The sequence below is a fragment of the Oreochromis aureus genome, linkage group 15, assembly GCF_013358895.1.
Source record: "Oreochromis aureus strain Israel breed Guangdong linkage group 15, ZZ_aureus, whole genome shotgun sequence".
Classification (NCBI taxonomy): Eukaryota; Metazoa; Chordata; class Actinopteri; order Cichliformes; family Cichlidae; genus Oreochromis; species Oreochromis aureus.
Window position 1 is genome coordinate 11,892,586 of NC_052956.1, and position 18,473 is coordinate 11,911,058.

The following is an 18,473-nucleotide window of genomic DNA, read 5'->3' on the forward strand; positions in this document are numbered from 1 at the left end:
ACGGGACAGAATGCAAGTTTGGGGAAAACAAAGGCAAAAATCGGCATGTCAGACAAGGATTGGCACACAAACATAGATGCAACACAGGATTATGGAGTAGGCGATGCGGTGGGGCAGAGGCGTTAACTTTCCTATCTGCATTTGCTGGAAGTCTACACAACTCTAACTAAGGTTGGAAAGGAATTCACAACCAACTTTAACACAACACAGAGGAGCTGGAGTGAAAGAAATGTAAACGCTTAACTCAATTATGTGTAAATGTTGGCAGTCTTTACTCCAGCCTTATCAAGAGGTGGTCCAAGCTCTGTAGTGCAATTTGCAGAGCTTCGTGTAGTTACTTTTTCAGTAGAGTATGAGTGTATTTTGGATGTGACGTAATGAGACATCACTCTCTCTTTCATTGTGCAGATAAATCACAACACGACTGCTGATCAGCAGTCTTCTGCTGTGTGATGGTTGACTGGCTAGATAAGGAGCCATAAAACCCAGGGATGCTCAACTATCTCATTCACACAAATAAAAAGTATGCACACCACGACTAAAATATGACAGAAAGAGATAAGTTGCCTAAAAATCACAAGGAGGAAAAGAAAAAGAATCGATCAATTGATCAAAGTTATGGGTAACGTTCACAATTACGCTCCTTCGGGTATGAAAAAGAGAATCAATGCTGGTGTGTTTAGTCTGCTTTTTAGGTTAATCAAGACAAGCTTACCTAAATCGAGGGTACTTTCATGCTTTCCCTTTCTTCTGAAGAAGTTACGCTTTCTCCACGACATCCATTTACCCAAATTCATGACAGCAATACAGACCTTACAAATATATATACACACAATAGAGAGAAAGAAAAAGGAAAACAAGTAATCCGGAACAGGAAGACAAGGTAGTGGCAGCAGCGTTGATGGTGGGTGGTGGGAGAGTGAGTGAGTGAGAGAGTGAGAGAACAAGAAAAAAAGAAAGAGGAAGTGGAGGTGTGACAGCATTCATCGATGACGCTGGGTGGGTTTAGGTGGGGTGCCGGGTCAGGCACTCTGTCACGACACGCAAACGTTCGCACACACAAGGCTGAGAAAAAAACCACGAGTGAGAAAAACTGATCGTTAATTAAATAATAAATAGGTAAGTGAAAGGTTAGAGAGGGGTGGGGTGTGTGTGTGTGTTGTACACTTTGTGAAATCGGTTGATTCTCCCCTGCAAACACACTACTGCTGGAAACAACAGCCCAAATTCAAATAACCATGACCCAGAATGAGCATGCCTTAGCAGTGCGGTTTAGGCTTAGGACAGCCACCTCTTTTGCCTTTGGTTTGCATCAAAGTGAAGCAATCAGTGTCCCTGACTCTCAGAAAAACAGAACTGTTACAGTAGACTGAGTTAAAACTGAGACGTGGGTCCTGACATTCACTGAAGGTCTCAGCCGGGGCAGTGGAGCAGGGAACAGGGAAAAAGCCAGAGTCCATTTGCCCATTGATATATTTAGTCAATGAGGGCCAACTGAACAAACAGCTCTATTCCCACACAGAGAGAGTGAAAAAAAAAAAAAAGAGTAAGAGAGAGAGAAATGAGAGGGAGGGCAGAGGGTGAGGGCAAAAGAGAAAGTATATTTTCCTGTGTTTTGTTTTTTGCTTTCCTTTCCTTAACAAAGAGGAAGTAGAAGAGGCGATGCCAGCTTGGTGACCAGCTTCCAGAGTCTGACTGAATTAAATCCACTTCCCTCCACAGAGAGCTGCGGCAGCTGGTCTGGTCACAACTCAGAGGAATGAAATGGTTCGGGTCAGGCTGGCTTTGGCAGTGAGTGAAGGAAGCAGACACCAAAAGGAACTTTCCACTAGGGTGCGTCAGTCAGAGACAGGCGTCCTCCCCCTGTCAGTCCATCCTCACACACCGTCCCCAGAGCATCGTCAAGCTGCTTCACTAAAGCCATGCAAAAGTGCTTTTTTTTTCTCCCCCTTAAATATGCACACATAAACATCTCTCTCACGCTTTATATCCAAATACCACTTCTGACTAGAGACTGAAAGAAATGAATGAAACCCTTTCATTCCATGTGTCACCACAAACAGTCCTAAGTTTACATGACAATCAAAGTTGATTGTTTCCTGGATGTCTGGTATTTGAGCTTCAGTAATTATTAGACAGAAAATTACTTATAAAACTTAATATAATTAACTCTAGCCATATATTAAGTCTAAATGTGGATGTGAACATAAAGGTCGAAAATGGCAAGTGAGATATAAAGTTAGATATGCAAAACATGCGTACATGCAGTGTTCCCTGGCTCAGCATCATAGCTAACACTGGAACTCCTACTTTCAATTATGAATAATACAAAGGACCTTATGAATCTTTGTGCACAGACATGAGACCGCCCATCAGCAATTCATCTTCTCACATCGCCCTCTGGCAGGGACAGTGCAGTCGCCCTGCAGCGTAATGCACGACTGTCACCCCAGTATTTTTACGTCTACAGTAATCACACTAATAGATGCACAACCTTCTCAAATGATCTCAGAAGAATGCACACAAAGCATAAATCAATATGAACATCATATTTGGTGTTTCACACACAGTTTTGGAGGATTTCATGGACGTGACATTGAGGTGAAAAAACATATTCATGCTTAATATCATGAAACGGTAACCCAGCTGTGCATTAATCCAGCCACCTGCCACATTCTGGCGTTATCCTGCATTTCAGCTGCTGCAGCCTACAGTGTCACCAGCATACAGTGCAGCCCTCCGCTCTGCACTCCGGGGGTAGATAATCACAGGAAGACAGCAAAATGCTGATTGGATTTTATTTTGAGATTCAATTTAGCTTATATCCATAGTGTTGTGACTCACTGGCAAGAACAACAACACTGATTTAAATGTTTACCATAAAGCAGAAGTACAAGTACTTTACTGTGTAAAGAGAAATGAAAGAAGGGTAGAAGTCGAGGTATGTTATAATCATTCCTTATTTATCCTTGTTAATTTTCCATCATCTGGCATCAGTTCACCAACCCAACAATGTTTTGCAAGGTTCGCTTGTCTCCAAAATGTCTGTACACGTGGGTCAGACACAGACAGACTGAGACTACTTGATTGTGGGTGAGAAGTTCCATGTTAACTAACTGCCTTGTCAAACTGGATTCTGAAACTATACAATCATTGAGCATGCAGTTCAGACAGATCACAAAATAAGCTCAACCAACAGCCATTCTCCGCTGACAGAAAATCCCCAAAAAGAAAACTTCAGACTCTGCTGTCACTCTTTGATGTTGATGTGCTGCAGGAGTTAGGTGATGAAATGGTGCAATTAACTTTGTGTTTGTTCCCTCCAGCCTCCCTTCCTGATATTCCACATTGATTTCAAGTTTGTGAGCCTCTCCTGTCACATGGCGTAATCTGCCCTCAACATGTTTTGGCCTTCTCTGGCTTTTTCTCTCTCTTTTAACCACAAACAGGTTCTTCTTTAACAATTATGTCTATGTGATTGTTATATCTCAACACAACATCGCACATCAGACACCAAGTTAAAATTGAATAAGCACAAAATCCAAACCTTTTAAAACATGTTGGACCTTCACTTAAATCCACTCAAGTAGATTCCTTTGTTTAAATCCTAGAACTTCATCGCTTCATTAGTAGATATATCACTTCTAGTCAGTCCTTTCCATCTCTATTGAGCCTCTCTATGCAACGCTGGAAAAACAAAGTAGGTTGTTATGGATCTATGCTTGTTGCTAAATAACCATGCCACAACATTTTTAGCATGATAACTAAATAAATTTATATCATTTTATGCACCAAACAACAAAAATATTTAGTACTGTAGCAAGAAAGTAGGAGTCAGTCCCTTTAAGTTGTTTATCTGTTTTGTTTTAGTAAATCCTGTCATGCGATAGGTCAGAACGTAGAATATGCAACATAGATTGTAGCTGTAATGAGCTTAGGACAAGGGGTAAGAAAGGAGGAATGAAATGGGAAGTGCCTGCAGTGGAAAATAAGAGATCCACAGGAGGGGAAAAAAGTGGTCTGTGAGTGTTTAACAACTGTAGGAACATTTAAGACTGATGATTTTCTGCCATTCCCAGTGTGGTCTTGAAGAGCTTGTCATCTTGCCTGGGCGGGGTGTCTCAATGCTGCTCATGCACATGCACCAAAGAGGCAGAGTCCCACACACAACCACACCCAGGGGAGATGCTTTGGCCCAGGCCTTCATTCCCACATTTCCAGCCAGGACTTTGCAAAGTTAAGTTTCCTCCCATTTCCCAAGCAGCCAGATTAAGCTGCAATCAAAGACATTAACACAAACACAGAGAGACTTGTGTGCCCATATACAGTGAAGATACATCCAGCTGCGTGTTCCCTGTGGAAACTTCTTTCTCAAAGTGGAATAAACTCATGAAACCTCCCACTGACCCAAACAGGCCTGGGAGGCTCCAAAAAAGCAGAGGCAAAGAAACAATTCAGGTCATTACGTTGCATCAAGAGGCGGCACACAGTGAAAGCCTCTTTGTTTTGATTTGTATTCCATGCTACCCACACATGCAAACACACACCCATTATAAGCATTTTGCATGTATATCATTGCATTCACTGACAGTTTGAAAATCTGTTTTTAAAGTCTCAGCAAGGCTATGAAACAATAACAAATGAGTTTAATAACAACTCCAGATAGTCTCAATGTTTCACCCAGTTACTTCTGAACACACAGGCACGCACAGAACAGCTGAAACACTGAGTACACCCAGCTCCAAGAAGCCAAGGCCTGAATTAAGGATCTGTGACATGTAGCTGAGCGAGTATGGTGACAAATCACACCCTCTACACCACCCATTTGGTGACATTCACATGCTCTTGTTGAAAACACAAATATGTCTTACATTGTGTCACACCCAAAGGTAAGCAGATGATCCAGTCTGTGGCTCATCGCGCATCTAAAGCTGATGGTTAAGCTTCCCATTTCAACCAGTCAACCAACTACTTTTTCCTCATATCTTTCATGTGAAACATATTGCACAAAGCACACACAAAAACAAAGTGTGGGAACCAAGTAGGATAGACTTTGTCAGCTAATTTCAAAACACTACACTACACAACATTTCAAGGCACCCACCAGTTCTTAAAGTATATTGTCTGGGAGTTATGCAGATACTGTTATGGTTCATACGAAATCAATACTGATGAGTGGAGAGCAGAACAAAGAGCAGAAACAATAGAGAACAACAAGGCCAGGTCAGGTACTGACTCAGGTTTAGAGCAGGCTCCTCCACCGAGCTCTCAAGTGACAAATAAGGATCGGGTGATTGTTTCTCACCTCATTACCGTGTGATGTTAAAACAACAGCCACTAACCCTGTGAGTGATATATGACCTTTATATAATATATAATATGCACTCAGGAATGGAAAGAAGAAAAGCACACGCACAGACAGGATGTACAAGCAGGACTTTAGCGGTTATAAGGTAATCCAGCTGTAACTGTGTCAAGTAGTCTGTCTAACCATCCTCTTATCCCATTCAGAACTGATGTGCAATGTGGCAAACCACAAAATTAGCACTTTACCATATACAGTACAGCCTACAGGTCAGATGCAGGGCAGCAGCTAGTGATTTATTTTTTATTTTTTTAATTATAGGGGACTTATTACCCTAAATTCCAGATTTACGTGTTTATTCTTGGACTTTGCTACAGTAGTTTTGCATGATGCATCATTTAACATAATCCTTATTTACAATTTCAGCCTCTCGGTTCATGCTGTGTAAAACATAGCCAACCTTTCTCCTGATTGGTTGTCCATCATAAACAGAAGATGTGTGCGCTCATAGCCAGAGCTGTGTGCCTGGGATTAACAATAGCCCCTCTTATTGACATCATGCTAATCCAAGAAAAGACAAAACTGTTGGAAAGTGTTAAGAGCAATCAGAAGCCTGACCTGTTTGCTCCCTACATTTGAGGAGGTGCAATCACAGTGAGAACAGGGAAAGGAGAAACATCCTGTAAATTACACAAGCATGCATTCATTCATGTTTTTAACTGCTTACTCATCTTCAGCTGGTGAGCGGACTCGAGCCTATCCTAGCTGAATGGCAGCAACAGGGTTGTGCAGAAGGACAATGGCGTCAGACATCCACAACGGTCAAAGTTAAGGATGACAGCTCGCCAATCAAGGCGACTTTTAGCCAATTTCCCCATTGATATGTTAAATTTATGTTGTCAATGTGCTGAGATTTGTGATAAATTCAATCTGTGAAGCACTAGGTTTCACATCGTACCTCAACACATAACCAAAACTTGCAACGCAGATGTTTCCAGGCATGCACAAGTTGATACTCAAACTTCTCTGTACTTTGAAGTTAGAGTGTGTGTGTGTTTATGTGGACAGCAGCTAAGAGATCCATCATGATCGTCATCTAAGGAGAACAAACAAGAGGAGGATATTTCTGACTACTGCTGGATTGATTTTTAAATCTGAGTGTAATATGACCACATCTGCAGAGATGCAAGAGATGCCATTTCATCTTCCTCCACTGGGTGTTTTTGTCTGTGAGAAACTCGGCTGTGTTGGGGAGGGGAGGGTAAAGACTGCAGCAGAATCAAGTGAGATTTTAAGTAGAAGGAACCAGGATGAATTTGTAGAACTGGAGTTTCGAGTTAAATTCCAGTTCTACAAATTAAGCCATGTGTTTAAGCCATACATCTTTACATTATGGAAAAAGAATAGCATTACCACAAGGTAGGCTCCTCTGCAATGACTGAGCCTGATCCTAGTATCCAGTCTTCTAATGACTTTCACACTGAACTGAGATGGTACAATGCAAATACATTACTTTGCACTAGTATAATTACATTAACATAAATAAAATTAACATGTTAACATAAAAATATGAGCTTATTTTTTTAAACAAGGTTGTTAGCTCCCGAACAAATGCCATATAAGTTAGGCTCTCTTGTTTCCAGGAAACTCTAAACTTTTCTCTATAACCTTCGGGAAATCAGCTTCATGCAGACAAACATGTAATCTTAACCTTTTCCAATTCCACTTCCTGCTCTTTTGCCTCTCTTTTCTTCACACTCCAAAGTGTGTTGATGCTGCAACATTAACATCTCTTTCTGCTGTTCAAAAGTTAATGCAGATGGAATTACCTTAAGCGTTTGTTCAGAAGACTAAGATTTTCTCGCAGCCACCTTCTGCAATCAATACGCCGTTCTCAATAAGCTTTTCTTTTAAAATAGAAAAAACTTCATCCTTTTGGAGAGTCTAGAGCAATCAATGCCAAAATGCTCTGCCACTTCCCGCTGCTCTTTTTTTGTAAGCAGTTAACACCTGCTCATTGGGAGTTTGAAAAAACTCACGTGCAGAAGCCATGTCCACACAAAAATAGTGTAAAATATACTGTACACACTTTTGGGACTGGACCACAGAATATAACTGATAGAATAAAAAACAGTTATTGATACAAAATTGTTGTACAACACTAGGTTAACAATTACTGGTATGAAACACCCAGCAGTAAGGCACACTCTTCCCTTACTAGCTACCTAACCAAAAGAAACTTACTACATACACTAGACCGTAGTCTTCATGCATTTGGTGGTGGGTGTTTTAAACACACAGCACGGTGACTCTGATGACAAAGCTGCCATCAGTTACCCAGAGCACGATCTCTGGAGCCTCCCGGAAAAAATGGCTCCACCATAAAAATCAACAAAAAGTGACTCACCTGATCCAGAATCAGAAGAAGAAGCTAGAAGAGGCTTACAGCCTCCAAATTTACTGACTAATGAAAAAACAACCACTAAGGAACTGAAAAAGCACCATTGCCTTCCAAATTGCATTCATAGCTACAGACGAGCACCTGTTTGTTACCAACTTGGCTCAAAATTGGCCACAAAAAGTCAAGGCTTAGCTTGTTCAATTAGTTTATTTAACAAAGAAATACTTAAACGTGAGATGAGTAATCGCACATATCAGTGATGAAATGCCCAGCATGGATGCTTGTAAAGGTAGGTGCAATATGTTGTAAAAAGAGGCATGTAACAAAAACACTACACGTGTTGGCAAGCAGCCTCCCGGATTCTGTGTGTGTGCGCGCGAGTGAGAGAGAGATTGCAGAAGCTGTTCTTTTATACTCCTGTCACTCCCACCTCTCAGGTGCAGCTGGATATTTAACAATCTAACCCAGGGCTGCAAGAAGGGAAAACACAACAGTGCCAAATGAAGTGCTACCAAGCTATCATATGTTTCATTATTTTGATCCCACTGTCATTTATTATTTTACTAATAAATACACTTTCTGTAAACTATTCATTGTTGTATATTCAAGTTATTTTACTCTAAGATGGAAGAAGTTCGATCAGTGCATCCCTAGCAGATACATTACCTGCTCTGTCAGCTTTACACACTTGTAACCTCCACCCCATTTCCTCTGTTTTCTTTCCTCCTTGATCCACTGTAAGCTTGGATAGTAACCTGACACACTGAACACTACCCCTCGCCCCTCCAGAGACACTAATGTGCATTTGTCTGTGAAACGGAGTGACTATATAGCTAGTTCATAGGAAACTTGGTAACACACATACACACCCCTGCTCCAACCTACACTGCAGTGACGATCTCAGTCAAGCACCAAATGGAAAACGAGCCAGCTGAAATAACGAACGTGCTCACTCTCTCTGCAAGATCAGGACGCCTGGCGCTAACTTTCCGACAGTCACTAAGGGTGACAAAAAACAGAGTTTACCGTTTGAGCGCACGCTCTGCTGTTGGCTATGAATTCTCCAACCTTTCAAACATGCCCACATGGTGGCCGGCATGGAGATTAACAAGTGCGCTAATGCTTGTCTTCCCAGCTGCAAAAACATCCCTCCACCTGCTCACCACACACACACACAGACGCACACACACTCACCTGCTTGTCAGTCTCTTCTAATACCCCATGTTTCAGCTCTGTGTAGACTTTTTCTCATGATGACAGAAACCACATGAAACAAACCCAGATTTGGGTGGGTGTCTAAGGATCACTGTTAACAATCAGCCTCACGAGTTTATAATATGGTGAAAGAAAGAAGACTTTATAGTGATCGGGGTAGACCACATGATATTTTATCAGCGTTTAGCTTGAAGCCATTTCCCTGCTTTGCCTTGGTTTCAAAACATGCGCATACTCTCTGAATTCTAAAACAGAGCAGCTAATTTCTGTCATATTTATCCACCAACTACAAACACACACACTCACACACCACAAATTTCCATCGTCAAAGAGAAGATAAGAACCACTTGTGCCGAGGCTCCTAGGTTACCTCGACATACATGTGAGCGGCCGTATTTTCTAAGTTGTGTTTTTTGTGCAGCTATGCTACGTGCTAAATTTTCCCCTCGTTGCCATAAAAGAAAACATTACTTTTAGGGTTGCTAGGGAAACCTGAATCTTTGTGAGAAAAGCATTGTGGTCTGGAGACAAGCATTATAAATTACAAACTCCATCGGCACAGTGGAATTCCTGGCATGGAATCCACCAGTGCTGTGAGGCTGGGTGGGTGAGGAAAGCTGGCATGAGGACTGGTCTCTTTTTACTGTATTTAACAAGTTTACAGCAGGAATTGGGAGTTAGAAGGGGGGCCGGCTATGGTGGAAACCAGAACACAGGCCTTTAAATATATTTATATATGTTCTATTTTATAGGAACATTAAAGTAGAAACATTCCAAGGCTGAAGCTGTCCCTGTGCTCCTACTTACCAATGACCTAAAATAGGTCAAGTAACACTTTAGCCTAACTTATAGCAGGGTTATCCTATTACCAATATCAGTGTGTTAAAATAACAATTGAAAGCCAGTGGGGGGGGGGGTTTACCCACTTTTTGATATTATTAATTCCATTTTTTGTTGCTGGGGGAACTTTAATACTGAAATTTTTTTGTACAACAGGGGTCAACCTCATTTATATCAACAGCCACATAAAGCCCAATTTCATTTTAAGAGGGTCAGACCGGTAAGGCTACTGCCTAATAAACCTATTAAAAGTACCTAAAACATTTTCCCCTTACCGTCAGTGTAAAACAGTTTGACTACACATTTAATCCTGAGATGTTTTATAAAAGAAACCTGCAATTTTACTAATACATCTCACTTTTTCCAAATCACAAAGACATCAAAGAAACCTACTGACACGGCTCATTGAGCCTACACTGTAAGAAATAAACAACTTAATCCTGTAATTAAAAAATAAATAAATAAATCATCTGTGAATTCAAAGAAAAACTTTTTTTTAAGTCTTATTTTTAAGTATATGATAGGCTTACGTTTTATATCATTGTCAGTAAGAGGCCTGTAAACCTGATCCAAATAAAGTCAAAGAGCCACACTTTATACTCTCCTCCTTTGAAATTTCCATGTCTTCCAAAGCCATATATTGGGCCAGATTGAACTCTTTGGCAGACTGATTCTGGAAGTGTGTTTTAAACTTCTGTCTTTGCCAATAGATAAATATTGAAATCTGTAAATTATTTTTAAAAATCTAATTAGGAATAATAACAGTTGATCAGCCGATCACAATAGTTGGCTGATGTATATAAACGCATTCCTATTTTTGATCCCCATTTCAGTTATCAGTGGAAATGGAAACCTCATGAGTTACATGGCAATGATTTTGCACCTTAAGCCAAATGCTGCTTTAACATCAATTTACATCCAAGACGTTTAACTTAAAGGTCAGTTTTTGTTAAAAGTAAACAATCCCCATATGCCAATAGTCATAATAATAGTAACAGTTACTCGTACAGGTGTAAGAGTGTTGATATAAGATACAATTTTCTTTGTATCTTGTCAGCCTATTTGACCTGGGCACCGATTTTAAAATGGGACATCCTTTAACAACCTCTTTAGCAGGATGTATAATGATAAACTTACAATGCAAAGTGTCACTCTAGACTCCTCTAACATAAGAAGATTTATGCTTATATTGTTCTTCCAGTTTGCCATGTTCTAACTAAATGTACTGTTCAAAGAGCCAGGAATAGACTCCATCTGTAAATCAAGATGGGTACACAAAATCAGGGCATTGTCCTCCAATTACCTTAATTTAGATCAACTAAAGCACTCCTCTAACTAGAACAACAACTTGTTTGTAAGCGTCTCTCCCTCTGAGGGTGGTGTCTACGAAATATTAACCTACGGAATGGAATGATCTGCAGAGAACGTGATCAGTGGGTGTGTCCCTCTCTAAAACCATCCCTACATTCTTGTCCTCCCCCTCTTCTGCTGCTGGACACTTTCCCTCTTACTTTCTGTTTCCCCTTGCAAAGGTGTGATCGCAAACCCACTCCCGTCCTCATTACGCCTGTGTTGTTTGTTGTGTCTCTCTTCCCCTGCTTCCACGGGAACTGAGGTTAACCATACACCAACAGGATTTCTGGCTCTGTCACGGTTTTCTAACAGTGACTGCACATGTTCACGCACAACAAACTGTTGCCTCGTGCCATTTATTCTGTTAAAGAAGCTCTGACAACCTTTGGACTTGCATGCTCTGCTTCATGTGTTCACGTTAGGGAACAGTGAGTACTGGAGACAGCCGCAAAATACCAACACAAACAATGGCCGGAAATATCAAAACATACCAGATCTTGATTTGATTTTGTCGTTGAATTCTTCGTTAGCTCCTCCCCCAGCGACGTCTCCGGGTGACGCCATTGCAGCCCAGTTAATCCAGTGCTAGATTAGGTAAAATTGTGATCAATTTCCAGGCCTCTCAGCAGCCCTCTTCCTGCACCTGTAAGGAATAAAAATGAAAACTCAAACTCCACAGTTCCTCCAAAAACAAACATTTTACTGTTAAATTAGTTCTGTATTGCTTTCATATGACATTTAGTAGAAGACAAAAATCTCCAAACACAAATGGCCAGATCAAGTGTCTCAGACCTGGTACCTCATGACAACCTAGGATGTCTCAGGAGGAAACAAGCTTTTTAAACCATTTCTTAGGATGCCAAGCTGTGCCCTTCTTTATCTTTAAATAACTCCTTAACTGGCAATTAAAATGTGGACTTAAACCTTGGCATGGGAGCAATCTAGATATTGAAATCAGCATCCAACACAACAAAGAAATCTGACTGGAGAGATTTTTTTTTTGTTCAAGTCTCAGTTTGAAACTCAAAAGAAAAAAAGCTCCAGTTAATACTTCAGCTAGTCATCTCAATTTCCTAGTTTACATTTCTGAGTCATGCTGCAGCTTTTGAGACCCCCTTTTTTTTTGTCTCACTTATGCCTGTGGTCTGTTTCACTTCAGGGTATCCTTTCATTAAAACTCAACCACTTTCCCTTCCAAAATAGCTTACTTTTTTACCATGAAAGGACTTCATGTGCAGTTTCCCCCCCTTACAGTGCTTGGTGAGTTACAGTTCTTGAGGGATGATGCAAGACCCCAAAAATAACAACTGTAAACTCAAGGAAAAGTCAGCCTCATCTGTCTTGCAGCTATCTTTACTTTAATTTCAGTTCCTTTTTTGTAAGTGGGGTAGTGCTGACAACCAGACCAAAACAACTGAGAAGATTAAAAAAAAAAAAAAAATTACAGTCTAATCTGATCTCTTTGACTCACAAGTGTGATGCAGAACTTTCTAGCTTGCCCCAAAGTGGACTGGACCAAAGTGCACATGTTAACTGCTTTAAAGCACGCCTAATATACCAAGTGACTTTTAAACAGTGAATCAATGATAGTCTTGTTTTAGTTAATGTTTTATCTCTTAGGTTTGACTGCGGCAGTTTGGGAATTTTTGGTTGGAGTGCTGCACCACCCCTCAGCCAACTCACTGTAAGATTACTGTGATTTTTTTTTACCATCTTATTTCAAAATTTTCTTTCTCAGTGGCTCGTTTTACAATTAAATCCGATAGCGAACTTCACAATAATGTACCAAGCTGTACTCGGTTTACTTAGTGATGAGCACTACAGGTCATGGGCGTTTTCATGGATCCAATCACTCACCTCTGCTGTCACCAAGGGTCAGAAGACGTGTTCCCTCAGAGCAAATCCAAAACGTGTCGAGTACGGATGGACAAACAGGGTAAAATGTATTAAAACTGCGTGGATTTAATTCATCTAAGGCATTTTCTACGAGAAACGAGGCGTCTTTCCCCACTAACTAGCGTTAAAACTTAGCTGACGTTAACTAAAGAGAACCGTCCCCGAGCGCATCCAGTCTCCGCGATGTGCCAAAAAAGCTTCAAGAGACGCCTTTTGGCAACGCAATGCAAAGTGAGGCCACCGTCGTCTACCAAAGCACACAGCTAGCTGTCTGTTGCAAACGGAGAGCTGGTTACAACATTTCACGGGTGAGCACCGCAGAGCTGTTCACTCAGGTCCCACAACTTTTGTTCCTGTTGCTTTTCTCCACTCTTTCTCCCTGTTACATACACTGACGCAAACAGCAAGCTAAATGCAACGGAAACGGTAGCGCTGACTTTCAAAATAAAATAGTCAAAGAACCAAAGCAGTTCCTCGCAGTGTTATATTGTTACTGCGGCTTCGGAAATAAACTAAATAATCTTTTTATAGATGGAAAATGATATATTCACCGGATAATCGACTCAATCGTAATTACCGACTCTCGTTGCAACAACCGAGCTCTTATTTTGAAGGCATATATCGGAACTACATTGCCCCCTCTGGGTGACTTGATTTTGCTCTGTAGCGTGTCCCTCTGGCTGTAAAAGTTTTCCTGAGTCTGAGATGGAAACATGGCGCGGTGGCCGTCACGTGATGTAATTCTAACAAAACCTATGACTCTCACGGGGAAACACAAACTTTAATAGAAACACTAAGCCCGGAGAAATAACGGACGGTGCTTTAGACAGTTTCCACGCCTTTCCACCTAAAGGGAACGCAAACCGACTAAAGCCTGACGCTGGATCAGAGAGATTTGTTTTATTGCAGCATGTGGGCAATGTGACCCATTTAATTCATTGAACTCTCTGCATTAATGGTTGTATTTAGACACCTACAGATTTGTTGTCTCTACAAACCGGTCCGTACCAATGTTTGATTATATATCATATTATAATATTGCGATTGATGCATTAAGAGGGGCATTTCATTTGACCTATATTTTTTGGGTAGTTTCATCTATTAACACTAAATATTTCAAAGTGATTCACTTTTATTTATATACCACCAAATCAGACACTGTACCTTACACTGTAAGGTAAAGACTCCTGCGGTATTAAAGAGAAAACCCTCAACAATCAGATAACCCCCTGTAAGCAAGCATTAGGCAACTGTGGGGAGGAAAAACTCCCTTGCAAGAAAAGAGACCTCCAGCAGAACCAGGCTCAGTCATCTGCTGATACTGGTTAAGAGGTGAGGGTAAAGAGAAGAGAAAAAGGAGATGTGAAACACAGAGACTATGCAAGAGACAGGACAAAAATTAATAGCCTGCAGCAGTGGTATATAAACACCTGGGGAATGAAAAGAAATCTGGAGATGAAATGCCAAATGGATCACATGAAGTACCCCAGCAGCCTTAGTCTAGAACAGAATAACTAAGATATGCTTCAAGGTCACCTGACCCAGCCCTAACTGTAAGCTTTATCAAAAAGGAAATGATGACTCAGTGAAATAGTTAGTAAGTACGGTCATGTAAAAGGAAGAGGGACAGAATGTATAAGATGCATAAAAATGGAAAGGTACCCCAAAGATGCACTTCCTGGAAGGAGTAACTGCATTCCATGCCTGGCCGCTTATCACTTTGTTGAGTATTTCAGCCCATAAACAAATCCTGGGAATTACTGGGCACCCAGGTACAGTGTAAAATCCCCAAAATGTGTGTTTGTGTGTGGGGGTTTTTTCTAGTTTAATTCAAAATTACAACCAGCAAAGCTCTAACAAAACATATGTTGCTTTTTTCAATCAACACACAAAACAGCTTTCTCCTCAATAACCAACTTTATTCATATTGCAGCTTTGATACACAACGACAAACAAGACAGGAAGACAAAAAGGAAATGAAGTTTAAAACATAAATAATGACAAGTAAAATAAGAATCAAACCCTTATTTATGCCCACGGCTTAAATGGAAAAAATAATAAGAAAGATAATACCTACAACAGCAACAATCGTTACCATACACACCCCTCCACCCCTGTTTGTATCAGGTTTCATGTTGTGATAGTGAGTTATGTCGGCCTGAAAACAACAACTTTTCCCGTGCCTGAGGGGACTGAATAATAGATTAGACCCCATTAGAAAGAGTCTCTGAGGCTTTGGGGGATGTTGAGATGTTGATCTCCCATTGTATGCCCTCATCCTTCTCCCCCCTGCGTCTCAGTTGTCGGGCCTCTTTTGTGGATGCTTCCTCACGCAGCCTAAAGAAGAGGCTCAATTTCACAAATCAGTGCTCTATTAATGCCTCAAAAACATATCAAGTGACAGCATATGCGTTTGTCAGTGAAAAAAAAGAGGGAGGAAGGGGACAAAATATGGTCTAAGAACAGGAAATCTTTAGTATGTAAGGCCCCATTAGCGACTTTTACACACAGTAATTCTTCCTCAATTTACCCCAATTTGCTAAACATGATTCATAGTTACACACTCACCATGTTTGTGAAGTTGAGAAGTATTTATAAGGCTGTATGACTACAGTGCACCAAACTGTTGAGTACTGCTTGCAGCTATTTTCTGTCAAGCCTTTCCGGTGGCATATGCAGATGACTGGGTATCGATGGATCTAAGGCATCGCCCTGGCTGTGAAATTACAGGGGTGAGATTGTGCAGGCCTCCTCTGGGCCAGTGCTGGACTCCAGCCCAGAAACTACAAGAAGGCGTTAAAGTGCCCTCTTCTGTCCTAATCACGCAACTACTCCTGAAAGATTTAGTAATGCAATGTGCTTTGCTAAGACCTGATTTTGAACTTCTGTGGAGAATCTTAGTATATCCTAAGTAATTTACAGATGTCGTTGCTGGTGTGCCAAAAAGTTATTTCTGATGTTTCAATTTTTTATGTCTAATATCTTATATTACTACTACTAAACTTATATTGGTAAATAGATGTAATCAACAGGATTTCCCAATCCTGAGTTATAAAGAAGTTACCTGTTTTGACTCTGTGTTAACTGCACCTACATTATATTTAGTTATATTTCTTGCAATTTCTGCTGCATCTGTTGTCCCTCAGGTTTTCCACTACTTTGTACATTCACTCACTCAGTTTCAGTTTCTCCTTGCATTAATTTGCGTAATTTTGTGAGTTTTTATATTGACGCTATGATTATTATACCTTATATTGAGATAATTTTGTTATTCTTTCACTGATAAATCCAAAAACTGCGGCGAAATTCACAAGAGGAAACGACCTCACCGAACAAGCCAATCACAAGAGTTCCGTCAATGGGGGTGTAGCTGCATTTCTAGAGTGGTGCACGTCGGGTTACGCCTTAAACAAGTAATAATCAGACGGATAATCAGAATTTAAACCAACCTTCCTAATTCTCCAAGTAATGTTTGGATACTTGGGTTAACAGCAAGCAGGCGGCTGGCTTTGTAATACAACACTATTTTAGCGCCCGCGATTTTCAGCACCATTTTATTACCAATAGACTGCTGCAAATCTGTTAACTTAGAGGAAAACTGTTATTATCAAAAGAAATTGGCTGAAAAAAAATTGTATTTTTTAAATAACTAATTATAAAATGGGAGAATTGTTAAAAAGTGCAATTTTAAACGGAGCTGAAATTGTTGCATTCGGTGGAAATAATATGAGACGATGCATACGCAGCTACCACATCTGCAACTATAAGCTCTTTATCATCAGTGCTCTCTGTTTTGCCTCGGTCTCGCTTGTAATGTATCAGAACTGTTTCTTCGTTTATGTTATGTGACGCAAACTTCCCAATACATCAACAAAATAAATTTACCAGGAGTGGGGTTCGAACCCACGCGGACATATGTCCATTGGATCTTAAGTCCAACGCCTTAACCACTCGGCCATCCTGGTATATACACCGTACCCCAACGCATCCCCACACTTGTAAAACTCAACACATCCACATACCGTTAATCATTATCTATTCTAGACTTAGTCATCAAATTGGCACAACGCTAGCGATGCATAGCAGCGTAAGCAGACGAGATAAACAATAGCAAACAAACATACTGGTCTAAACAACTGACACTACCGCTGCTAGTAGCTAGCAGCTAAGTCATTCACTGTCATGCTAACGACAAGCTCGACATCAAAAGCTTCAACTAAAACTACCGCTATCCTTAAGGTGGCTTGTATTTACAAAAACAAAACTAGAATATACATATATATATACCAGCTCGCATACTTGGGTTAATTGCTTCCATTCCATTCGAATTCCTGTGAACCGCTCTCTCAAATTAGAACCCGCTTAATAACATTAGCGTATGCTAACCCGTAGCAGAAGTTATAGCAGGCGTGCAACTTCTATATTGTAAATACACAGTAGCGTTTTTAGCTGCACATTGCAGCCAAACGAAACCTCGAAACAAAGTGAAACACCGATACCGCACAACGAATCTCTAAATTACGAAGTCATGGAGAATAAGTTGCCAAATAAAGTCCGTAGAAACTTCGGAGACTGAATGACAGCTAGTCTTGCTAGGTGTATGTGGATCTGAGTGAGTGGGACATTAACGGGACAGGCGCCATCAGGGATATTTCATTCTATATTTGAAAAACGAAAAAAAAAAACTATAGTAAAGGGCCACATTAAGAAAAAAATAAATGTTATTGTTCATTTTGACCATAAAGATGAAATTTCGAGACTGAACTCGAAATGTTATTTTGAGATTAAACTGTTTTGAAAATAAAATCGAAATACTGCTAACTGGTACGGAAATTAAACTTTGAATTTTGATCATACATAAGCTATTATGCATCGTTTTAAAAAGCAAAAAGCGGTTAGACGTGCACACAGTCTGACTCCAACTGGCCGAGATAGGAAACTTCAGTTTGGCATCTAGTTTGTTAAACAGTTTGTGGAGTAGAAACTGACTGCATCTATTCACATGGCTGTTGTTGCCTTGTCTTGTGCACTGAGCTATTCTTGAAATAACTACAGGATTTAATTCCAAAAAGTTCCAAATATTATATAAAGATTCAGGGTTCGTTTTTCACGTTTGAGCAGATTTCCAGCGATTTTTTTTCTCCAAATAACAGCTAATGCTCGATCTTACGTTCAAAGATGAAATTTAAATTGAAATACTAAGTGTTAATAGGTAAATCTAAATATTACATTTAAAGCTTAGGATGCTGACCAGACCGGATAAGCTGAAGAAAATGATAGATGGAAGCTTGAATATGTCAAATATGCACTCACCATTTAGGTACACCTTGCTAGTATTGACATGAACCCCTCTTTTTCCTTCATAACTTCTTCAGTTCTTCATGGAATTAGTTGATGGAAACATTTCTCAGAAATCCTGCTGACTATTGACATGACAGCATCACATAGTTCCTGCAGATTTCT

The 18,473-nt window shown here is 40.3% G+C and overlaps 1 protein-coding gene and 1 non-coding gene across 5 annotated transcripts in view; both read right to left on the reverse strand.

The window, feature by feature from the left end:
* utrn (utrophin) overlaps positions 1-13,390 on the reverse strand; it is a 188,549-nt gene extending 175,159 nt beyond the window's left edge. For 2 of the 4 annotated variants that reach the window (XM_039599113.1, XM_039599112.1), the window contains exon 1: positions 716-850. In XM_039599113.1, coding sequence (XP_039455047.1) covers positions 716-797 — 82 coding nt within the window. In that variant the 5' untranslated portion in view covers positions 798-850. Of the gene's footprint in view, positions 1-715; positions 852-11,605; positions 11,758-12,971 lie in introns of those variants that run through there. The other 2 variants (XM_031727646.2, XM_039599114.1) reach the window with 2 other exon arrangements.
* A 3,502-nt stretch (positions 13,391-16,892) lies between these two features.
* Positions 16,893-16,975, reverse strand: trnal-uaa. Its single transcript has one exon. It is a non-coding gene; the product is annotated as a tRNA-Leu (tRNA).
* Between the last annotated feature and the right edge of the window lie 1,498 nt (positions 16,976-18,473).